Source organism: Camelus bactrianus, chromosome 34 (assembly GCF_048773025.1).
Source record: "Camelus bactrianus isolate YW-2024 breed Bactrian camel chromosome 34, ASM4877302v1, whole genome shotgun sequence".
NCBI classification, from domain to species: Eukaryota; Metazoa; Chordata; class Mammalia; order Artiodactyla; family Camelidae; genus Camelus; species Camelus bactrianus.
This window is the reverse complement of record NC_133572.1, coordinates 17,009,419-17,035,349: the sequence shown is the minus strand read 5'-3', so window position 1 is coordinate 17,035,349 and position 25,931 is coordinate 17,009,419. Positions and strand designations below refer to the sequence as shown.

The following is a 25,931-nucleotide window of genomic DNA, read 5'->3' as shown; positions in this document are numbered from 1 at the left end:
GAACTCAAGTGCAACACACCTGTGGTAGGGGGTACCAGGGAGGTGCAAGGATGCTTGATGGATGAGTAAGGCAGATGGGGAAGGGAAGAGAGAGAAGGCGTGTTCAGGCAATGAGGACAGGGAGGTGTGTGGCATTATACAACCTGGTTTCATGTGGATAGTGCATGTCTGTGTCACACATAAGATGTGTGTGAGTTTGGAAGTCGTGCTAGAACGTGGGAGGGGAGTGCTGGGGCCAGAAAGGTAGGGCAGCTGTTTTTTTTCAGACCATATATATTAAGACAAGAAGAATGGGTTTTTTCACTTAAAGAGCAGTGTTCTAAGTGATTTGTGTTCAAAGAAAGACCACTCCAGAGTGGTCCACTGTCCACTACAGTAGTCACCAGCCACGTGCTGGCTATTTAAATTAAAACGAATATTCCTGAAGTCAAGTAAAGTTAGAAAGTCTGGCGGTCTGAGAAGTCATAGAAGCCACTGGAAGGTCCAGTGGGCTGACTCGCAGATGCCAAGTGAGGGAAGATGGAATTTCAGCAAGGAGGGAGTGCTCCCAAAAAGGTCAGGAATGAAATGTCTTTACAGCATTTGGCAAAGAACATGGTCATCTGTGACTTCTCCGAGAGCACTTTTAACGGAAGCCAGAATGCAGGAGGCGGAGGACTGAGGAGGAAGCCAGGAAGCGGGAGGAAGTGGAGACGGAGTCCTTGTACAATGGCTGTAAAAGGGTGGGAAGCAGACTCATTAAAGGAAAGTAAGAGTCCTGTTAGGCTGATGTTTATAAAGTATTTTTTAAAAATTAAGATGGCTGAGAACTGAGCTGTTTTTGCTTTAAAGGGAAGGTCCTATCAGAGGGCAGGAGTTGGCAGCATTTGCCCTCAGCTTGTCTACTTTCAACACATATTTATAATTGGAAATATTAATTTAATGTGCTTGAGGCATTCCTGGTAAATTGCATGATGTCATTCTTGAATTGCCTTTGAGTTCATGGTGTTTATGTTGGCCAGTGTGGCAAAGAGAGCCTTGTGCAGTGGGAAGAAAAGCCCCAGGTATACTGCTCACAATCTCTCTGCCTTAAGCAACTATGTAACCTCTCTGAACCTCAGTCCCCTTGTATGTAAAAAAGGTGATAATATATATTATATGGGATTTTTGGGGAATTGTGAACTTTCAGCACCTTGTACCTAAAAGGCATTCAGTAAGTGTTAAGTCCTGTTGCTTCCACTGAGAGGAAGGGGACAAAAAATGTGAAGTAGTGCATTATTATTATTATTATTATTATTATTATTATTTTAAACATTATTTTTATTATTTTCATGATCCAGAACTGGTATTTCTTTGTCAGGCAGATAACCCAAGGGGAAAATGTTCAGGGCTCACCACTGGCTACCTTGTGCCCAGAATGGTGCCTGATATTTAATTTACACTCAGTAAATATCAGATGGTCTAATGAATGAATCAGAGGTTCAGTGAGGTTGTAAATCCAATCACTTCACTTTACAGAAAGGGAAACCCAGGCTCAGAGAGGTGATCCCGAGTTAAAAAACAAGAGAATGATCTTATTCAGGCTGAAAGAAACAAGTGTTCTTCGCTTTGTTGTATCAGTGGTTCTCAACTGAGGGTGATCTTGTCCCCAGGGGATATTAGGCAATGTCCTGAGACATTTTTATTGTCACAGCTGGGGAGAGGGAGCTACTGGCTATCTAGTAGGTAGAGGCTGGGGATGCGACTGAACATCCTATGATGTGTAGGATAGCCCCCACAGCAAAGAATTATCTGACCCCAAATGCCAGTGGTGCCAAGGCTTAGAACCCCTGATCTATGTTATACTGAAATTACACAATCATTGGTTGACAGCCTCCCAGGTAGGAGCACTGTTTTTTATTGTGAAGAAAACAAAAATGATTAAAGTTTGTCTTTGTCCTTTAAGAGTTTGCAATCTAGAGAATTATATTAACTCATCACTGGAACATCTCTTTTGCAATTGCTTCCAGCATACAGGCACATCTGAGATATCTGGCTTTGTGTAGTGTTTAAATTATTAACACCTGTAGACGACCATGGTAAATCTCACGGTAAGTTTAAAGGCTGCAACGTTAAATCTAGGCATCTTAGAAAAGAAACACCTAAACTTTTTACTTATATGTATACTTCCTAAGCATGATATTCTATTTAACTAGTACTTACTGGGTGACTAAGTTATTCAGGAAAACACGAAAAGCTTATTATGGTTTGTTTAGAAATGAAGGAGGAACTAGCTGAAGAAAATTAGACCATTTCATACGCTGAAGATTCTGTGGTCTTAACTGTAGAGACAAAACACATAAATTGTAAGCTGTTGAAGAAGAGCGCCATACTTTGTGTGTATGTCTGTGTGAACTGTGGAAACCATCTAGGAATTAGGACAATGGTGTAAAATGTTAATCTGTTTAGATTTTATTCTCTGAGTTGCTAAAGAGAGACAAGGTTTTAGAAATGGACCCTTCTTCCATTTCAACACCTTTAACGGTATTGTTTTAGCGAATTCGAGATTTATTTTTGAGTAATCGACAATGCTTGAAATTCGTGGACAAAATACGGAACAAGGCATTTGATTATGAATTCGGTAATAAAGGCATTTCTGGCTTCATCAGACAATGCGTTGCAGCGCTGTGTTATTAGGCCGTCTTCCTATAGCGTCAGTTTCTGTGGGCCACGGGAGAAACCAGGTGCCATGAGGGGGAAGTAACTGCCGTGGAGCTTTGCCTTTAACGCACAGCGCAGTTCTCAGTGCACTCCTTGCCATTTTGCCGTAGACCTTTTATTCGTCTGTCCTTACTGGTGCAGGGAGTTCCCTTACCATGTCTGTGGGGAAGAAAGTATATCCTGAGTAGGATACTATGGGAGCCTTAGTAAATAGTTCTTCCACGGTCATGGGAAATGAATCAAGAATCACAATTTCTCATCCGCTGCAATTTCTTTCTTTGGATATTATTAAAACAGTAGCTTTTGATGATCCTTCCAAAAACAAGATAGAGCGATTAGAGCAAAATAATTTTGTTAAAGATGTTATAATTGCCTGTTTAAAGATGACTAGCTTATTTGTTTGTAGATGGACCAGACTTCCACCAGATGGCAGTAAACACTTATTTCCTAACTATGCAGTAGCCTTTGGATTTAATTAATTAAAAACCTAGTACTCAGGAACCTATATATTAGCATAGAATCTTATGGATATTAGGGCTGTAGTTTTAAATATCCCAATGTTTAGTTCTCTGTCAAATGTATCAGCCATAGTATATGAGGAGGGTCTTTTTAAAAAAGATGTACACAGACACATACAAGAAAGGAGCATACATACCAGCCCCTGTACACACATGTAAGTATGTATCAAAATACAAATGATGCCTGGCACATATAAGCATCCAGTAAAGGCTATTTTTCCCTTCTTTTCTTTTCTAGACCTAACAATCAGAATAATAAGTTGGCTCTGAAGTGCCTAGTCATTGGGAAGAGGAACATACACATATATAATTATTTAAAAATACATACGTGATGATTTTATGACTTCAATGTTATATGTACTAAAAATTGATCAAAAGATATTTCATTATAAAAAAGTAGCCTTTTTCTTTTAAAAAATGAACATAAATTATGGACTTACAACTTTGGGTCTGCTTCCTGCTCTGGTGACAGAGGGTTGGTGGCAGGTGACTTTCATTGGATAGTGGCACCACCATGACCGTCCACTGTCTTGGTGTCCATGACACTGCTCTGTCCCTCTGCCACGTTTCTATTCTGACTCGTCACACTCTCTACCTGACTCCATTCTGGGCCTCTGTGGCCACTTAAATGAAGACTCCCTCCAAAGCTTCGTGGTGGGTATTTTATTCTCTTTCTGTCCCTCGCTCCCAGGTCCTGAATTTGACCTTGGCTGTCCCACTGACATTGAGACGCAATAATCTTTTTTTCTTTGGCTTGTTTGTTTGTTTCATATGATTTTTAATACCTCAGAAGAATCCCATACAATTGGTATTATTACTTTTTAATAGATGGTGCAACTGGGGCTCACCAAGGTTAAGTGACTTGACTAAGGCCAAAATGTAGTGGAAATTCATTATTTTGGACTGCCTGACATTCCTATTTTTCAAAAGCTGCCTTGCTTTCCCTCCGTTGACGGGACTGCCAATCGCTGATCAGGGTGTGCTGTCCGTCTGACGCAGCAGTTGGTTCAGACGGAGGATGCACGACTCAGCAGGGCCAGGCAGACTCTTCCCTGGGGATTTATGAGCAAGGTGTTCTCCTTTCGCAGTGAAGACACTACACCTGGAACCACCAGCTTCCCCGAGCACTTGAAGGAAGCTAGTCTTTGGCGGGAGAGAATGAGGACAGTAACAGGGATTACAGAGCCCAGACAGGTACCCAGAAATTATTTGAGCCCTGGGTCCAGTGGTTTTAGATCAGACCCACCTCTGCCCTGTCCAGTCATGGAAGCCAGCCGCCTTTATTTGCTTGTGTTCTTTTGAGTTGTTCTCTCAGTAATCTTACCTAAGATGGAATTGTTTCTCTGCAAAGAGTGAGTTTTCTTCTTTTCTGGGTTAAAAACTTGAGAGTCATGATAAATGTTTTTTTTCTCTCTCAGTTTGCACATTCAGATTCTACTCTTTAAACTGTCTCTAAACTCTTCTGCATCCGCTTTCTCTTTTCCATTTCGGCACTGTGATTGTTACTGGGGCTCTACCACCTCTTACTGGAACCCCGCACTTGGTTGCTTTGCCTTTTTCATCATCTGTCTCTGTGTCCTACTCACGATGGCCGGTTGAGCATTTTTATTTTTATTTATTGTTATTGAAGTATAGTCAGTTTACAAAGTTGTGTCGATTTCCAGTGTACAGCATCATGTTTCAGTCTTACATATACATATATATATATTCCTTTTTCTTTTTTCAATTGAGGATTTTTAACGTGCTGTTTCTGCAAACATTTTCCCGGCGATATTCAAAATCTTTCTGAAGATGCAAACCCGGTAGCCTGTGGCAAAAGCCCCATTGGCCTGGCCTGCCTTCCTACCTGGGATCACGCCAGTCCTCCTTACGGAGTGGGGAGGGAAGTCACGTGCTGTCGGCACTAAAAGTTGTGGCTTTGGAATCATCAGACGTGTGCTTCTGAATAGCCCTACCACTCCCCAGCCATGTGGCTTTGCATGGGCTGCTTCATGACTGTAAAGTGGGGTTAAGGCGCCCTTCTAATAGGATAACTGTAAGGGGAGATGAATTCACCTTTAAAAGCATATAAAAAATATTCCATAAATGACAGTTATGTGTCTTCTCTGATCAAGGCTGATTTTCTCACCTGCTTGGCTCTCGCTCCCCCTGCACCGCCTGTCCCTCATCAGTCCTTTCTTCCTTCTCTGCCCGAGATAATTCTGCCCATCCTTCAGGGCCATGCTCATATGCTGCCTTCTCCATGAATAATTCTGGAATAAATTTGTCCCTCCTTCTTCTGACCTATATTATTTATAAATTATTCATTTCTGTCTTATATCTCTTGTCACATTCTGTTTGGTATTACAGCTAACTGTATTTATGTCTTATTTTCCGTCCTAGATTGTAAGGTCTTGTGGTCAGGGACCATAGTCTCTTTCGTCTTTGCTAAAATACCATATGCCACCATGCTTTGTCCATTATAGATGCTCTGTTAATATTTACTGAGTATTAATGATTGAACAGCATATTAAATCTCTTTTCTCCAATGCCAGATTTATCATTTATTTTTTAACATAAGGAAATATTTCCGTTGAAGTCCTAAAAGATTTAGGAATCTCTATATGACCATATCTTTTTTCCTCTTCTTTAGAAATATTTTTTTGATTCATCTTTAGTCTAATAACTTTAATGATTACTGTTATTATTATAGCTGGACAAGGAAATCAGCAGTATACATTTAAAACATATATTAAAGCATATATTTATCTGGCCTTTAGTTAATATTGGTGAATTTATACAGAGAATGTTTTGTTTATTTTGGTGGCTCTTCCACCTCTTATTTTTTTAATTAAAATTTTTTTTTTGTTGAAATTTAGTCAGTTTACAGTGTTGTGTCAATTTCTGGTATACAGCATCATGTTTTAATCTTACATGTACATACAAATACTTCTTTTCACATTCTTTTTCATTATAGCTTAGAACAAGATACTGAATATAGTTCCCTGAGCTTTACAGTATAAACTTGTTGTTTATCTGTTTTATGCATAGTAGTTACATCTGCAAATCTCAGACTCCCAATTTATCCCTTCCCACCCCCTTTCCACCCTGGTAACTATAAGTTTGTTTTCTATGTCTGTGAGTCTGTTTCTGTTTTGTAAGTAAGTTCATTTGTCTGTTCTTTTTTTTTTTTAGATTCCACATGTACGTGATATCCTATGGTATTTTTCTGTCTCTTTCTGGCTTACTTCACTTAGAATGATGATCTCCAGGTCCATCCATGTTGCTGCAAATGGCATTATTTTATTCTTTTTCACAGCTGAATAGTATTCCATGATATACATATACATATATGTGTATATATATCACAGTTCCTCCTCTTCTTTCTACTTCCTCTTCTTCTCCTCCTCATTATTATTATCACTTTAGTGAATGTACTGAAGCAACAACTCTATATTAAAAAGACCACATTGCAGCCTGTAAGATGCAAGATGAGGCAAAACCTAACTGATCAGCACCATCTTTAGTCTTGTTGTCAAAGACATGAATATATAAAATTTGATGACACATAATTAGTAGGATTAGGCTTTAGTCAGAGATTTTTCTCATTTTACATTAAGGACCCTGTGTTGCTTGGGGGTTAGGCAACCTTTCCTAAAGCCGATAGTATTTCCTTACGGAGCTGAGTTTGGAATCCAGTTCCCCACACGTCCCTCAAGGGCTGAACTGGGTGATCCTGAAAGGGTGAAATATGTGAAGGCAGTTTTTGAAATTAAAATTGTTTTTAAGGTAGAATATGACCTACATTTTAAGAGGCATGAATGACTATTTGGCTTAGGTTCATTAATTCCTGTTTCTGTACACATTTCAGTTATGGCTACATCATAGTTTCCAGCATGAATTTACTTTACAATGTCTGTAACTAACTATTCTAAATGCTTGTGGAATGAAAACTTCAACCATAAGGTATAGCTTGATTAAACATGTTTTATGTCTTTTGAATATAATTTAGCTATAATTTTACTATGTATTTTTTTAATTTAAAAGGAAAGTCTGAGTTTTTTCGAACTGAAAACAAATTTAAAAATATAGTAATCTTTGGCTAAAAGAGCTGAATAAACCCCTTCTGCGTACTGTGCTGGAACTTTCATTACTATGGAGTAAAAAGTGTGCCTTTCAAGTTTGATTAATCAGTAGACAGGCAGCTGATTAAATCACTGTCTTTTTGGCTTTTTACCTATCACTCTTGGATTCCAGAACCAGGGATTATCCTGTTTTGAAACTAATTGTTTTATTCATAATTCAAGGGAATTTAAGGAGCATGAGGTATGGATCTCCAAAGAAAAATAAAGTTCATGCTTAGACCTCCCCAGTGGCTGGCCTGCACCAACAGGCAACTTGTAACTGGATTCCTGTTTCATCAACCCTCCTCCACACCCCATCTCCCCCCTTGTGTACCCGCTCTGAAAACTGAAAGTCTGCTGTCAAGTAGCTCTTGGACCAGGTTCTGCTTTCCAGACTCTCCTTTCCCTAATACCCCCACCCACTTTCCGATTTGTTTAACCATACTTTGGTTTTGTCTGTTTTTAGATTTCATATAAATGGAGTCATACAGTGTCTTCTTTCTTCCATTTATAATGTGTTTTTAAAATTGAGATATCATTGACATATAACATTGTATTAGTTTTAGGTATGCAACCTAATGATTTGAGACATGTATATATAAAATTATATATATCTACATATAACTATATATAACTATATATAGATAGATAGATAGATAGATAGATAGATAGATTGAAGTGATTACCACAGTAAATCTTGATAACATCCATCAACACTCACAGTTATACATTTTTTTTCTTGTGATGAGAACTTTTGAGATCTGTTCTCTTAGCAACTTTCAAATATACAGTACTATGAAATGTAGTCACCACGGTCCACCAGGGTCCTACTGTCCAGCACAGGGAACTATATTCACTACCTTGTAATAGCCTATAATGAAAAATAATATGAAAAGGAATATATAATATATATATATATATCTCTGAATCACTGTGCTATACACCAGAAATTAACACAGCTTTGTAAATGGACTGTACCTTAAAAATTTATCTCCATGCTGTACATTACATCCTCAGGACTTGTATTCTTTTAATTGGAAGTTTGTACCTTTTGACCCCATTTACTGATTTCACCCATTCCTACCCCTGCCTCTGGTAACCACAAAACTGATCCCTGTTTACGTAAGTTTGTTTTATATTTTTAGATTCCACACATAAGCAAGATCACACAGTATTTACCTTTCTCTGTCTGACTTATTTCACTTAGCATTGTGCCCTCAAGGTCCATCCGCGTTGTTGCAAATGGCAGGATTTCCTACTTTTTTATGATGGAATAATATTCCATTGTATGTATTGTTGGGATCCATCCTGTTGTGACATCAGCAGCTCATCATTTTGTTGCTGAGTTGTGCTCCGTTGTGTGAACATGCCGTGTTTTGTTTATCCATTCTCCTGTTACATGATAGGCATTTTTGTCTAAGCCTTCTTTCTGGCTCTGTTTGATGCCCCGACCACTGTTCTCCCCCGGCTCCCCATCATCTTCGAATGTGTCTGTCCGTCTTCGTTGACTCTCCTGGAATATGGTCACCTCCGCGTACACAGCTTTTTTTTCAGCTGAGGAAGGCCTGACTGTCCATTGTCTTCGATTATTGCTTGTGTTCTCCTTACTTTCTCTCCCGTCTAGCACCTGGTCGTCCACTAGTTGATACACCCTTCTCTGGTCCTCCATGACTACTCCCTTTTTCCTCATTTTCATTTCTTTACATCCTTCCTCTGAGCTGAAGGACAGCTGTTCACCTTTTAGCCTTTGTATCGCTCATTTCCTGTAATGTCAACTATGCTTGTTTCCGCTGCCAAGGTGGACTTTAATTTTATGTTTATGTTTTCATTTTTATTGAAACCCCCCTTACTTTAACTTCTTTATATTGTGAGTCTTTATTTTTTGTACTATTTTATTATTTATTGTATTATTTTTATGTCATAGTTTTAGCTGTTCATCTTCCACTGCCTTCACATAGAGGCAATGTTTACTTGCACTTTCTTGAAGATGCCAAACCTTTCCCTGAAAATTTATTTTGTATCATACCATAGATAATATTCAGAAAGACTCTGAGAAAGAACTCCTCCCATTCTGATATATTTTCCAGTCAGTCGCGTGTTGTTTTTTTCTTGTTTCCTCCCTTTTCCTCAGTCAGGTGAGCTCTGTGCAGAAGCAGAAGGCTTGAGTGGATGGTCCTTTTGTTCCACTTCTTTCTTCTCAATCCTCTTGTTAAACCTTCAGCTTCAGGGTAGCCTGCAGGGCCCGGGCCGTGTAGTTCCCAGTTCCAGGGGGCGCCGGATCTGCATCCCTGGGCTCAGCTGTGGTTGCTCCTCCCTCCGGCTTCTCTGCTTTTCTAGTGTATCACGCAGCGCCCTTCCAACCCGCAGCGCCCTTCCAGCCCGCAGCGCCCTTCCAGCCCGCAGTGCCCTTCCAGCCCGTGGCAGCCACAGTGCTTTCTCTTCTCTCCCTTTCTCCGGGCAGTCCTGCTTGGAAAGTCCTCTGCCACCATCTGCTCTGTCCACTCTCTGCCTGTTTGCTTTCTGAGCTTTGTTGTGTCTCTCTGGCCATGAGAAGACAGAGGGGGTAGTGGACAGTGGAGGGGAGGATTGGAGGAACAGTTTTCTGCTCCATCTCACAGCAGCTTCTCACTGATGGAGAAGCCCTTCTGTATAGGTTTTTGGTTGGTGAATAATCGGACTCTCCAGGTCAGTGGGTGAATAGTGGAACTGCAGGAAGCATCTTCTTAACTGTGTTCCCTTGGCCACTGGCTTCAAGTGAGATTGAGATTTGCCATGAGATGACAACTGGGGAGTTATCCACTCTTCCCCTGCAATATCGGCTTTATAATTATTGTCAATTCATTGAAGATTTGGAGTTTAGGTTGTTTTCAGCCTTAGTGTTCAATGAGATTGACAGTTTTTTGCTTTGTTTTGCTTTTGATTTTTTTCCAGCACTTTTCATTATTATTTAGTGATAAGTGTCATTCTGAGAAAGACACCGGCTTTACATCTCATGTGGTGACTTTAATGGCCTGGAGGTGCATACTGTATGCACCAGCTGATTCGCATTGGTAGGATTAAATTCAGTCGGACAACTTGCTATTTTGAGAAGACACCTTATAAACCTGTTGTTTGACAGATCATCTAGTTATTTCTGTACAATGAGGAAGTCTTTTTGAAACTGTGTAGTCAGGTGGGAGTCAGGAGTTATGGGAATCTAAGCCGCTGGAAGGTGTGGGCCAGTACACAGCATATCCAGAACTCATCCTTCTCATCGGAATGACCCCTAAACTCCCAACCCAGAGACATGTTCTTGTTTGTTAGTTTCAATGGTCCTTATGCACTGACATATCTGATATGTGTCTCTGTTCGGATACATAGCTCTTCTTTTGCTTGATTTTTCTTTTCTTGTGTGTGTAGCACTTGGAGCATGATCTTGAATCATTGTTAAAACTTTCTTTTGGTCTGTTTTTAAAAACTGATGTCTGTGTTATCGGTCAGCGGCAGATTTTGTGGTGGGCAAAAGGATGAACTGTCTTGAATGCCTCCCCAGAGGAGGTGAGATTGTCAACTCTCACTGGCTCAAGGATGTCCACTGTTTGAGATAAACAAAGGCCATAAACTTGGCATTTTAGCTCTTTTCTCCTGCAACTAGGGTCTGGAGGTAACTGTTTACTGATCGTTTCTTTCTTAGCCTCTTTTTATGTTAAGCTTAGTTAAAGGTACAATAGTGAACCAAAATTAAAGATCACTGGTCTTATTAATGTGCTTTTAACAGCAATTCATAACTAGTTTTTTTGTTTGTTTTTTAGCTTAACCCTGATTATCGAGATGCCCAAAATGAAGGAAAAAACGTGGTGAGTAGAATTGTTTTTCCCCCATCAAATAACAAGCATATTATTTATATTTTATATGAACAAATGGAAAAGTTAGTAGAAAACTCGAAGACTAGGGACTCTGAGAGAGATTCTCTGAGTAGAGGCTGTGGATGAAAGACAAAAAGTAGAAGATGGTATGGCTTGGACTATAAGGAAATGACCATTAGTGGGTGTTCAGGGAGATTTCTAGCAGCTTGGGGGCCATTTGTGACAGAGCACTGGCGGCAGCTGGACCTACGAGATATGTTGAGTCTACATTTAGTTTTCAGAAGTGCACAGAAATTAGGAAGGGGGAATCGAGTTGTGGCATCATATTAAACTAGGACAGTAATCCTTTCTGACTCAAAATAATTTGGGTTCTATTTATGGAGACATTGAGACATTGAAACATTAAGCAACTAGATAACTGATATTTCTTATATTCTAAAGTGTGCTATTCAAAAAAATCTCAGTCCTTGTTTAAAGCCAGTTTTCGTTAAAAATACTTATCATTATTTAGCTTGCTCATCTCATCATCATTTGTAAAGAAAATGACTTAATCATGTCAACATGACTTAGTTCAATGAAAAATTCAGAGGGGAAGGGAATTGCCCGAGGGGGACAGGGTTGGGGGACAGGTGCATAGGGTGAAGGCAATTAATTGTATGGTGATGGATGGCAACTAGACCTGTGGTGGTGACCACTTTGCAGTGTGTTCAGCTGTCCAGCTATAATGCTGGACACCTGAAACTTACAAAAAATGTCGGAAATTCGGGAAAGTTTGATGTGATGCAGATAAAACCTGGATGATGGGCTGGATTTCTTTAAAAGCTATTTAGCAAGATTCTGTTCTGTTTTGTTTTTATTTTTTATTTCTTGAATAGATGTGTATTTGCCATCACCACAATGTAACCACTTACTTTATTGCTTTTTTAGAATTGAAGTATAGTTGATATACAGTGTTGTGTTTCCAGTGTACAGCATAGCGATTCAGTTATACATATATATATCCCTTTTCATTATAGATTATTGCAAGTTATTGAAAATAGTTCCCTGTGCTCTACCTTAGGACCTTGTTGTCTGTCTATTCTGTATATAGTACTTTGTATCTGCTAATCCCAAACTCCTAATTTATCCCTCCCCGGCCTTTGGTAATCATGTTTGTTTTCTGTGTCTATGAGTCTGTTTCTGTTTTGTAATGAAGTTCATTTATCTAAATTTTTTTTAAGATTCCACATATAAGGGGTATCGTATGATATTTGTCTTTCTCTGCCTGATTTATTTCATTTAGTATGATCATCTCTAGATCCATCCATGTTGCTGCAAAAGGCATTATTTCATTCTTTTTTATAGCTGAGTAGTATTCTATATATATATATATATATATATATATATATATATATATATATATATATACATATACACACGCGCGCGCGCGCACACACACACACACACACACACACACACACACACACACATATATATAGTAGTATTCATATGTATATCTCCCACATCTTCTTTAGCTAGTCATCTGTCATTGGACATTTGCTTCCATGTCTTGGCTATTGTAAATAATGCTGCTATGAACACTGAGGTGCACGTATCTTTTCAAACTGGAGTTTTCTCCAGATAAATGCTCAGGAATGGGATTGCTGGATCATATTTAGCCAGATACTTTGATACAAATAGACATAGTCTATAATACAATTTTGTTAGGAACTTAGCCCTCCCTTTTGGAATGGGTAGGCATGACTACTGCATCATCCAGAATTCTACTCTTTGATAGAAAGAGTTGGAATGCTTAATTAAAATGACTGCTGTTTTCACATTGGTACACAGATTTATGTTTTATGAAGATATTGATGTGGGGGAGGTGAATCAAACAAGAATTTCTGGACCTGAGTCAATCCTGTTTGACTCCTCTCTCCATATGATTGTCATGTTTGCAATAGAGATAAGCTAAAGTATCAGGTCATTGACCCAGTGAAACCTTGAATTTGTGTCAAAATGTCTTTAAATATAGATTTGTTAGATCAGTTGTATCTTTTATTTGTCACTCAATTTTATCCCCCTGTGTGGGCTTTTCTTCCTTTGGTTTTCAAATGACCATCCCAGGATTTTGAATTTGTCCCTCTGACTTAGGGGAATGCTGTCAGTAGCCATGTTTAAAAAGCTAAGCATGAATCATGGCTTTTTTGGTTCTTTCTATAAGCTTGTCGGTGGTCCCAGTGGTTTCCAGCCAGAGAACACCAGGAACATCCTGGAACTTAAACAAGTGGGTTTATTACTCACTGCATGTACACCATGGGGAACCGTGGGGCCTCTTAGTAGGAAAGTGATAGAAAGAACCTATTTTAGGATTTGGGCTTGTGCACTTGATTTGGGGGAGGATGTAAAGAAGTGGGGCTTTGCTGTGGGTAGGAGTGCTGCCAGGAAGACGAGGTATCTCAGTACATTTCACCTACGGGTAGGGCTGGTGGATCCAGGCAGAAGCTGTAATTGCTGAAGAATCCGAAGTCACTCGTATTTGCTGGAGGAGAGGCGGGGCATAGTCATTTTTGTGGCTTGGACAATGTTCATATTCTGTTGGTGTGCAGACGTGATTATGGAGTGGGATTGTTTTGTCTTGATCTATTGCGGTCATGAAGCGGCCTTGTCTGGTGCCGCTGTTTTGTGAAAGTGTCCACACTCAGCAGAAGAACATCATGGCCCAGCTTGAGTGTCAGGCCAGCTCCTAGCAACACCAAGGCCTGGCTGATACACCAGGCCAGCTGCTGGATGTCAGGGACTGCTTTTCTCATTGTCAAGGTTTATTTTTTGTGATATTTTATGTGACTTCTCGAGCATGGTGTGGAGACAGGAGAGCTCTATCCTAGCACCACCATGAACTTGTGTGGCCTGGGACAAGTCAGATAGCTTTCCTGAGACTCAGTTTTGATAGGATGGGGATGTTTGCCCACCTGCATGCCATGAGGAAAAAATGCGATCAAACGGAAAACTCTTTGAATAAAAGATGTTAGTAGGCTAAAAATGTAAGCTGTTTCTGTTAAAAGGGCATCATATCAAAGCTTCAGATTGTGCAATTGAATTAAATCTCTGTGCTCATCCTTTTTAGCTACGTACCATTTGGAGATTCTGGGCAGAGCTGAGTGGGAGAATATAGTGTATGAAGGTTTATGAAGCAACACAGAGCATATAACTAAGTAATAAATCCGTGGTGAAGTTCACTCTGTGTTAATCAAGCTTTTAGTTAGACTTGCTAGATTTTTTTTCCGTTTTTATTCTTAAATTTAGTTTCTTTATCCATCTCTAAAGGTGAGAAAGAACACTCTTTTGTTTAAACAGTTGTTACTAGCAAGACTTTAATTGCATACAACACAGGTGGGTCTGCTTCTGCTGTAGACTTTTACGACTGGATCTCATCTGTCATTTCAGAGACCCATCCAACTGGAGACATTTGATTTCATTTTTTCCTCTCTAAAACCTCTAGCTTGAAAGTAAGTAAACCTGAGAATATGGAACAAGAAAGCTACCAGTATGGCTTCTTATTTTATAGACCATTTGCCACGCAGCAATAGTGATGTTTCTGTCTAAAAAAGAAAACAAAGGAGAATTTAGAGTTTAGCCTGTGAAAAATGCAATCAGTTTCCCAAAACTATGCTATCTCACCTCAGATCTGGGTTCCAGTAACACTGAGTTCACTGTGACCATGCTAATTATTTTCTTTCTTAATTTCCCCTATGTTGTCTATTTAAAACCCAGTTAATATTTTTTTCCTGTAATTTAGGAACCTTTATCAAATGTTGCCTTCCATTTTTGAAGTTTCAAAGGTTAATGGATGGTGCCGCTGAAATGAGGCAGCGTGTGTCAGAGCTCCCATTAAGACCCAAATTGCTGTATTTATTCTACAAAGAAGCCTATTATTTCCAATCTTATAAATGTACAGCATCCACAGGGACCCTGTAAATATTGGAACTGTGTCAAGCCCAGCTGGGAACCTGACAGTCATTAGTTTTTTTCTCCTTGAAAGCCTGCATCTTTTCAAATGGCTCTTTGAAGGGGATTTTTTTTTTTTCTGGAATAACACCACCTATTTTAACATTACCTTATTTATGTGGAATGTGATCTGACTTTTCGAGAGAATGTCTTTTGTTTAGGCTGAGAATTCTCAACCTCAGCAATATTGATATATTGATAATTCTTTGCTGTGGGGGGCTGTTCTGTGCACTGGAGGGTGTATGGCAGCTCGTGGGTGCTACTCACTAGATGTCTCCCTGTTTACCCCTCTCCCTCCACCCCCAGTTGTGGCAACTAAAAATGTTTCTGGAAATTGTCAAATGCCCCCTGGGGGCTAAACTTTCCCTTTGAGAACCATCAGTCTTTGTGCATACACATAGACTAAACAGAAAATGTTCTAGGAACCATGAAACTTGGCTGAAATAGACTTGAAAATTTGATTTCATAGCAATTTTCTTTGAGGGGAGGAACCAGATTCTGAAAGAAGACCCCCAGGTTTCCTTGAGTTTTTATTATGTATTCATCAGTTGTAAGATGATAAGGAAAAGAAAGAAAAAAAAAGGGTCACATTAGGAATTAGTTGGAGAGTACTCGCTTGTTCAGAAACCTTGGCCAGAGAAACGTTTGCAGCTTTAAATGGCAAGGTTGTGTCTGTTACATAAAGTCTGCAGTGAGAGCCCCAGAGGGTCTGGATGGAATCGCACATGCCTGCACGTCGTTATGCTGCCCGTGGCTGCACACAGGTCTGAATCAGCCCTGAAAACGCATACGTTGTTTCTTACCTAATGTCTCTGGCTCCTCACAGCAGAATTGCAATGTGATGTCTCTGCTCAAAATGCGGTGACTCACAAATGAGTCAACAGAGAAGGTGTTGCAGGAGGCTCCCTGGTGTGCGCCACAGGCAGGCCCTGGGATGCAGGAGAAACCTGCAAGCCTTCAGTAACCTCGCTGGCTTTTCATACGGGATTTTCGACTTGCATAATGTGAGAGGCTGTGTGCCTTCTCCTCCAAATGAAAATGCTGGTTTTATAAAAGCCCAACAGACTAGGTTAACATTCTGAGGCCCTGCACTTCCTAAATTGAGAATGTTTTGGAGGGCGAGCTGATGTTAAATTTAACACCTGTTTAAGCTCTGTTGTACCTTAATGTATTTTCAAGATGCAGGAGGGAGGGCAGTGTGCTTCTGTAATTCTGCGTAGGGAACGAGTGTTTTTTTCTTACTTAAAAAGGGTATATGTTTATAAACAAAAGCCACAAGCACGTAATTTTGAACAGAACTGCCTTCATACGATAGAAATATAATACTGGTTTTTCTGTCTATTGAAGCTTGATCCATTCATTTAAAAATTGTATACTTGCAACTCATTATCCACATTTCATTATTTAAAAATTCCAGGGGGCTGGCTTGAAGTTTACTGTCAAACTGCTTGCGACGCTTTGTTAAGCAAATTAACGGAGTACAAGAGTTTAAAAGCAGAATGCTTAAGGCTGTAGCACTGTTTAAAAAAGCTTCTGAACATATTAGAAGCTCTTATTCACACATAAATAATTGTTATGCTGTTTATAAATGGAACGTATCTATTCGTTAAAGCTTTTTTTACCCAAGGACCTAAGCAAATTATTTGGTGGTATAGTCGTACATTCCACTTACACTATGTAATTAAAATTAAACCGCAGGTCTTAAACAGAGTGTGTAATTTAGAGTGACCTGTTTTAATTAGCCCTAATAAGCGTGGCTTTTCTAATGGAGAAGATTTTTATTATTCACTGTGAAAGTGTCAAAATAGAGAGGTCCCTGACTACTCTTGCCAGGATCCCACAGAGAGATATTCCCACGGGGGATGGCATAGGAGGGCAGTTTCTGGGAATCTGGATCTGCTCTCTTTTTATGTCCAGAAAATTCACTTTATAAACTTTTCCAGAGGGGAGTGCGTGTAGAAGGACTGACTCCCACTAAATGAATTCACAAATGACTGATGTATAAACCATAGTGCCAACTTCCAATAGCTAAGTAGATTTAAATCCTTTGGTCAGTTAGTGCATTTTTAAAACCTTTTTGAAAGCTCAACTATGATTAGAAGATTGGTGTGGAGGGACTCAAGAAATTAGATGACACACATTCTTTTCAGGGGTATGGAATAGTAATTTGTTGCATCGATGCCAGCCTATGGTGAGTGAAACTTCAAATTCCTGTTCCTTGACTCTTTATTTATTTAGATTACATGCTCATTTTCTATTAATAAAGCCTTTCTTCAATTATGGTTCAATATAATCAGTTAGATTTTATTTTCCTTAGTTAAAATCGTAATTTAACTGTGCCTCTGTTAATACTCCACTTAAACCACTTATGCTTAAATCCCTTTGCCTGCATATTCACAAAAATCCTTTGAGTTATGTCTACAACTGACTGATCTCATCTGTTATTTCTGTGTTCTTGCATTCTGAGGCAATCTTCCCTCACATGTAGTAGTAAGACTCGTTATGTTGGTGGTTCTTTCTCTTGGCTACAGTGGCATGGCCAAACCCAGAAAAGAACCCTTTTATAGTATTTCTTCATGTTCGTAATTCTCCTGGTCTATTTCTCCCCAAGTTTCCATGTTCTGATAGAATTAAAAGGAACTTCTTTCCTTCCTTTTAGAATTAGGACTTTGTCTTCTTAAATGTCCCTCTTCCCTCTTCTCTGCCTTCTTTCTTCATCATAGTGATGATTATCATTGTTATCAGATGTCACCACCATTTTTCCCATTGAGAAGGAGCTCCTAGTTGCACGTGGTATTCTACTGGGTCCTGTATAAGAGGATTGTGGAGATCTTCTTGAGACCTTGATGCAGTTATTTGCAGTCAGACAGAAGTGTGGTTCCTGTGTCACTGTTACATTTCAGAGCCTCCAGGGAAAACTGCTCCTTTGCCATCCATTTCTTAGCATAACACTTGGATTTTCATGTTGAGCTGTATGGCAGAGACCAACAAAACAACACACTTTTGAGTTAGTTCCTCCTTTCCTCCCTCTTCCCCTCCCTTCCCCTCTCCCTTTAATAGCTTTATTGAGATATAATTCACATAAAAATTCTCCTGTTTAGAATGCACAAAGCAGTGGTGTTCAGTATATTCACAGAGTTGTGAAACCATAACCACGATCTAATTTCAGAACATTTTATCACTCTACCCTGCAAAGAAAGCCAATATCCATTAGCAGCCACTCCCTATTCCCTCTCTCCCTCAGCCCCTGGCAACCCAAATCTCCTGTCTCTATGGATTTGCCTATACTGGACATTTCACATGTGGAATCGTACAATATATTGCCATTAGTGTCTGGCTTCTTTCACTTAGCATGTTTTCAAGGTGCCTGCATATTGTAGTACATATTTATACTTCATTCCTTTTTATGGCCAAATAATATTCCATCACGTACATATACCACAGTTTGCTTATCCATCAGTTGATGGATATTTACATTGTTTCTACTTTTTGGCTATTATAAATAAAGCTGGTGTGAGCATCAATGTGCAAAGTTTTGTGTGGTCATATACTTTGATTTCTCTTGGGTAGATACTGAGAATTAGAATTGCTGGTCATATATTTAACATTTTGAGGAACTGCCAAACTCTTCGTAAGTGGCTATACCATTTTCTGTCCCCTCAACAATATATGAGTGTTATAATTTGTCCACATCTTCACTAACATTTGTTATTGCCTGTGTCTTTGATTATAGCCATCCTAGTGCATTTTTCTAATTAGTAATGATACTGAGCATCTTTGCATGTGGTTATTGGCCATTTGTATATCTTTTATGGAGATATGTCTAGTCATTCTTTGCTCAGTTTTTAATCGGGCTATTTGTCTTTTTATTCTTGAGTTGTAAGTGTTCTTTATTTATTCTTTGTACAAGTCTTTTATTAGATATATAATTTACAAATATTTCCTCTTGGACTGTGTGGTTTTTTTTAGAAGAGACACTAGTTTTTAGAGCAGTTTTAGATCCATAGCAAAATTTAGTGGAAGGTGCAGAGGATTCCCACATACCCCTGCCTACACACAAGTACAGCCTCCCCTCAACATCCTACACCAGAGTGGTACATATGTTACAGTGGTAAACCTGCCTGGACACATTGTCATCACCCAAAAGTCCATAGTTCACATTAGGGTTCCCTCTTGGTGTTGTACATTATACCAATTTGACAAAATAGAATGACATGTATCCACCAGTGTAGTATTATACAGAATAGTGTACTTTCTGCCTTAAAAATCCTATGTTTTTCCTATTCATCCCTCCCTTCCCCAAACCCCTAGAAGCCACTGATCTTTTTACTGTGTCCATAGCTTGGTTTTTCCAAAATATCATACTGTCATACAGTTGGAATCACACAGTAGGTAGTCTTTTCAGATTGGCTTCTTTCACTTTGTGATATGCATTTAAGTTTCCTTTATGTCTTTTCATGGCTTAATCATTTCTCTTTAGTGCTGAATAATATTCCACTGTGTGGTGGTCCCACAGTTTATCCACTCACCTATTGAAAGATTCCTTGGTTGCTTCCAAGTTTTGGTAGTTATGAGTAAGGTTGCTATTCAGGTTTTTTTTTTTTTTTTTTTTTTTTTTTGTGGACACAGCTTTTCAACTCATTTAGGTAAATACCAAGGAGCGTGATTGCCAAATCATATGATACAGAGAATGTTTTGTTTTGTGTAAAACCACTGAACTGTCTTCCAAAATGGCTGTACTATTTTGCATTCCCACCAGCAATGAGGTGGTGAGATTCAAAGATGAATGAGAGTTCATGTTGCTCCACATCCTCACTAGCATTTGGTGTTGTTAACGTTTTGGCCTTTGGCTATTCTGATAGGTGTGTGTGGTATCTCACTGTTATGAGTGGTATCTCAGGAGAGAACTGCTATTCCCTAATGATATATGGTGTTGAGCATCTTTTCATATATGTATTTAGCACCTGTATGTCATCTCTGATAAGGTATTTATTCAAGTCTTTTGCCCATCTTTAAATTGGGTTTTCTTATTGTTGAATTTTAAGAGTTCTTTGTATATTTTGGATACCAGTTCTTTATCAAATATGTCTTTTGCAAATATTTTCTCCTACTCTGTGACTTATCTTCTTATTCTTTTGACAGTATCTTTCATGGAGCAAGAGAAATTGGTTTTCATGAAAACTAGTCTGTCAATTCTTACTTTCATGGAAGTTGTCTTTGGTGTCGTATTTCTCTTGCACACTCCTACTTTCTTCTAGTGTGCACAGTCATTCCCCTTTTCTTCTCTTTCCCCTGTTTCTACCTTCTCATTCCAACTATTTCTCTTTGTTTGGACCCTTTCTCCCAAACCACTGTGAGAGTTGAAATACAAGAAATAAATACTCTACAAAGGCTGTCCAAATTTCAGTAGGGAATAATTAAAGACCAATGTTTTCAAGATCCAAAGGAATAAATTCCAAGTAATAGAATTTCACTTGACTGGCTGCTTCCAGAGATTTATTTGGGAAGAAGTCTTTTTAGCTCACAGATGATCTTTAAAGACCTTCCTAAGCTTGAGAGTCCATGATCGTAAGCTTCTGTGTTATGTAGGCAGCCTCCTCTCTCAACTCACTTGTCTGGCCAGACTACTCTTATTGGCTATTTAAAGACATTTATCGAGATGATCATGTGACTTTTGTCCTTTCTTTTGTTGATGTGGTGTATCATATTGATTGGTTTGTGTGTGTTGAACCATCCTTGTGTCCCTGGGATGAATCCAGCTTGATTTTGGTGTATGATCTTTATGTGCTGTTGGATTCTGTTCACTAATCTGCTGGTGGGAGTGTAGTTTGATGCAGCCACTTTGGAAAACAGTATGGAGATTCCTCAAAAAACTAAAAATAGACTTACCATATGATCCAGCAATCCCACTCCTGGGCATATATCCAGGGGGAACTCTAATTCAAAAAGATACATACACCCCAATGTTCATAGCAGTGCTATATACAATAAATAGCCAACACATGGAAACAACGTAAATGCCCATCAACAGATGACTGGACAAAGAAGTTGTGGTGTATTTATACAATGGAATACCACTCAGCCATAAAAAAGACTAAAATAATGCCATTTGCAGCAACATGGATAGACCTGGAGATTGTCATTCTAAGTGAAGTAAGCCAGAAGGAGAAAGAAAAATACCATATGATATCACTCATATGTGGAATCTAAAAGAAAATAAAAGAAAAAGAAAAGGGAGACACTAATGAACTCATTACAAAACAGAAACAGACTGGCAGACATAGTAAATAATCTTACGGTTACTGAGGGAAAGGGAATGGGAAGGGACAAATTTGGGAGTTTGAAATTTGCAAATGTTAACCACCATATACAGAAATAGATTTAAAAAAAACAAATTTCTTCTGTATAGCACAGGGAACTGTATTCAATATCTTGTAATAACCTTTAATGAAAAAGAATATGAAAACGAATATATGTATGTATATATATGACTGGGACATTGTGCTGTACACCAGAAATTGACACATTGTGACTGACTATACTTCAATTAAAAAAAAAAAAATGGGAAAAGTTAAAAAAAAAAAAGACATTTAAATTTTCTCCTGTCAGGATGTGAGGAAGTTTTTGCCCTTCAAAGATTTTTGTCTTCAGTTCACAGACTTCCATGGCCTCAGTGCAGATCCCTGTGAAATGGGTCTCCTGACCCGTGAATTTTTTCAGAAGACTTAAAGAAGGCTCTTAGCTAGGAGACTTCACGCCTGCGCTTTGAGGAGTGGCTCACTCAGTGCTTAAGGACTGTAGGCCAGGCCTCTGGCTATGGTTCATTTGCATATGGAGGCGTGGCTAGTTGATTTTGGGGTGGAGCATTCACGATGCTGCCCACTGCTCCTCTGCTTCCTCTTTCCCCTTCCTTTTCTGGTTTTCACTCCCTCCTCCCCACCCTCCCCCTCCTTCCCCTCTCCCTTCCCTTCCTCTTCCCTTCCCTCCCCCTCTTTCTCCTCTGGTCCTCTCTCTCCATCCCCTTTCCGTCGCTTCTTCCCTCATCCTTTATCTTCTGTAGGTAACTGCATTCATTTCTTTGCTTAAAGGAAAAATGCTCATCTTCCTCTCTCTCAAATTTTTGTTGTAAGATTAGCGAGAACAACCAAGGACTAGTTTGGGCATCACGAGAAGCTTGGTGTGATTTCAGAAGTGTAGTTTGCTAACTGTTTTTGCATTTCCTTCTTTCCTATATCCCTATGCTCCCTTATAATGTCTAGAAAGTGAAGTATACCTTTTTCTGACAGATAAACCTATTTCATACTTGCTGATTAGAAATACCTGTTATGGGGGTCAAACCACCTGGGGAGAGTTTGCCAGACCCCTGTCTTCATTGAACTCTGAACTTTGGTCTCTGCAGAAGATGCATAAATCAAAGATGACAGGAGCTAGCAGGTGCTGCCTGGCTGTGTGGTGTCTAGCAGATAACAATCCTGCTTCTGCCTAGGAACCCTTGTGGTTCCTCTGCCCGTCCACATGTCAGTGGGGCTACCAATTTGTGCATCATTTACAGAGGATACCAGAAGGAAACTGCAAGGGTTTTCTGATCTAAGGAAAATGATTTCACAGTCTTGGGCTGGGGCTTCACGTGAATGTTTTGGATGATCAGGTGTACTATTTCATTGTCATAGCAGCCTTTAAAGAGATGCTGGTCTTTGCAAATGGACTGCTTTCAGTTGCCTTTAAGCCTCCCTGTCCTCCTCTGTTTCCTTCCAGCTTCCTGTGATGGTGCAAGCATAATCTTTCTCTCTCATTTTCAAATTTAATTTGGTTTAATAAATACGTATAAGTCACTATGGTTATGCACCTTATTACAAAGCTTACATTACATTTACTGTGTCACATTTTGGTTTTCCTATACACCAAAATTCTTCCATGGGACATTGGAACTTGGGGAAGTTCAAGTGAAAATACATAATCATCTGTTTTGTGTTGTTTCCTGCTTCAAATGGTAGAGGTGTACTGGAAACGTTGACTCAGTTTCACATCTTCATGAGGGCTTCTATTTGTCCATCCCATTTTGTTTCACTTTATGTGCCTTTGTGGTACGTTCTCAGGTCTCATGCAACAAGCCGATGGAAATGCTGCTGTTCATTCCTCTTCACTCCAGGTTAACATCCCAGTGGTGTTTTGGGAGTTAGGCAGGAACTCTGACCCACTGCCGTGCCTACTCTTTAATTTACGAAATCTAGATGCTTCAACACACTGTTTCTTCTCTGGGTTTAAGTGTGGAATGGTCAAAATTACTACTGTGAAAATAGGTTTAATGCTGGAGACAGGACCATACCCACTGTGACACTGGTGCTTGGATAACTTGCCCAGTTCAGGCCGCCCCCTGGGAGCATGTCCCTGTGGAGAATCATTACTTCAGAGGCTGTCAAGCCTGACTTGCTCTTTCTGGATGGCGTGAACTAGACGTTGGTATAATCCAATGAAGAAGTAAATGCAAATTTAAACCTTATCTCCCAACTAATTGGAGAGTTTAGTAAGAAATCCAATAAAAGGTAAAAACCTTGTACCTTCTTAACAGAGAGATGGAGATCTTCCAACTTCAAAGAAGAAACGCCAGGCAGGGGAGAAGATCATGTACACTTTGGTCTCAGTCCCACATGGAAATGACATCGCATCCCTTTTTGAACTGGATGCCACAACTCTTCAGAGAGCAGACTGCCTGGTTCCAAGGTAATGAAATTTTTGTGATGTCAAGAGAGCAAGCGTAAGTGAAGAACAAGAGTGTGAAAAATCATGCTTCTTTTGTGAGTAATTGATGTAGTTTGAGAATTTTGTAAGAATCATTTTTTCTTATTACTCATATGGCCCATGGTTACTAAAATGAAAAATAATCTAGAAGCATTTCCATCAATACTTACGGCATTTATTTTTATTATGTCAAATTCCAGATTCATTCATTCGTTCACTCGTCCATTTGTTCATTCATTTAGTCATTCAGTTAACAGATCCTTATTGAACATCAATTACATTCCAGGCATTGCCCTTGGCAGTGGGAAGACAATCGTGAACAAACTGGTTATGGACTTAAATTCACATGGGAGAGAGAGGCAATAAACAAACACACAGAAATATAAGGTCAGATAATAAAAATGCTTTGAAGAAAAACTGAAGAGTATGGAGAGTTCTATTATTAGGTATGAGGCCTCTCTGATTTAGGACATTTGAGGAAAGATCTGAATGAGATGAAGGATCGAGTCCTCTCCATCTGGGAGAAGTGTTTCAGGCAGCAGGAGCAGGAAATGGGAAAATCTTAGACATTTACTAGGTGGGCCAGCGAAGAGACCAGCTGGACCTGAGCGAGGGAGGGGGCGGGGGGCTGCTAATGAGGTCGCCGGAACTTAATGTAAGAGAGTCGTTCACATTCTTTTGCCTGGATTTGATTATTTTGATTAAGATTTTTTTGCCTTTGGCTGTCTACCTTCCAACAGTAGCACTACGGTGCAGTCTGTGGATACGCTGAGGAGTTTTGTGCATACTGTTAGGTTTAGTGGGATGGCTCCAAATGTCCTTGAACCAGTATTATTGGCCTTGGCCTTGGCCAGATGGCAGTGCTTAGGCTGAAGGTACCTGCTCCAAATGCAGACATTCTTGTGTGGGTGACTTTCGGGGAAGGTGACAAGTTGTTGTGCTAACACTGCCGAGAAGCACTGGGCTTCCCGCGCTGTTCTCATGGCTGTTCTCATTCATGAGAAATGTTACTGAATCTTGGCCTCACATGAGCCGTCTCTCACTCTTCCTCTCATTCTTTTGTTCTGCCAATAGAAGCCTGTGAAAAGAGATGCCCTCTGAAGGTTGTACCCAATGCAGGTGTCTGACATTTTCTTCTGAGGATTGCATCTTAACACATCCTTACTGTGACTATTCATTTTAGATTTCAACTCAGGAAAATAGAGTCCTTCTTGAACTCTATGCAAGAAAGTTTCCATAAGGAAATGATAGAAAGACTTCACTATAAAGTGTGTAGACGCAAGACAAGCCCCTGAGCCTTGCTTTATGTGGAAGGGGACATGCATTACTGTGCAGACTGCTGAAGCCATTCTCTGTATGGATCAGAATTTTGTGTCAACATAGATTCATTTGTCATTGATTGTTTTAAAGCTAACACTAATTAACAATAATAATTGTGATTATAACTCTGGAGCCCTTGCTATGTGCCAAGCACTATGTCAACTGCTTTGTAAATATCTTACTTAATTCTTGCGGTAACTCTTACCAAGCAGGAGCTAAAGACTCAGAGCGGTGCTTTTCCAGCTGGCACTAAGTTGGAATCAGCCGGGCAGCATTGCGCCCTCTCTACGCTCTGCCTTCGCCAAGACCAGTGAAATTGGTCTTGAGTGGCATGCAGGCTTTACTTTTTAAAATTATTACCCAACTGAGTCCAGTGAAGGGTCAAATACCCCTCAAACTTTACTCTGTATAGTCAGTGCTCCTCAAAGTTTAATGTGCACTGAATCACCTCGGGATCTGAGGACAATGCAGATTCCCATCCGTTTGGTCTGCGGTGGGGTCTGAGTGCTGCATTTCTAATTGGCCCTCTGGGGATGTTGATGCTCCTGGTTTGCAGACTGGACTTTAAGTATCAAGGGCTTAGAGCAGTGGTCCCCAGCCTTGGCTGCACATTGGAACATCAGGGGGTCTTTAAAAACATACGGACACCCCCTCTTCTCCCAGATGTTCCGATTTCAGTGGTGTGTAGTACAGCCTGGCCAATAGGATTGTCAGAGCTTTCCAGGTGATTCTAATGTACA

The 25,931-nt window shown here is 39.7% G+C and overlaps 1 protein-coding gene across 2 annotated transcripts in view; it reads left to right on the top strand.

Annotated features, from left to right (window-relative positions):
* ITPR2 (inositol 1,4,5-trisphosphate receptor type 2) overlaps window positions 1–25,931 on the top strand; it is a 417,609-nt gene that overhangs the window by 90,312 nt on the left and 301,366 nt on the right. For both annotated transcript variants that reach the window (XM_074357919.1, XM_074357920.1), the window contains 2 exons: window positions 11,092–11,136; window positions 23,702–23,853. In XM_074357919.1, coding sequence (XP_074214020.1) covers window positions 11,092–11,136; window positions 23,702–23,853 — 197 coding nt within the window. The remainder of the gene's footprint in view (window positions 1–11,091; window positions 11,137–23,701; window positions 23,854–25,931) is intronic.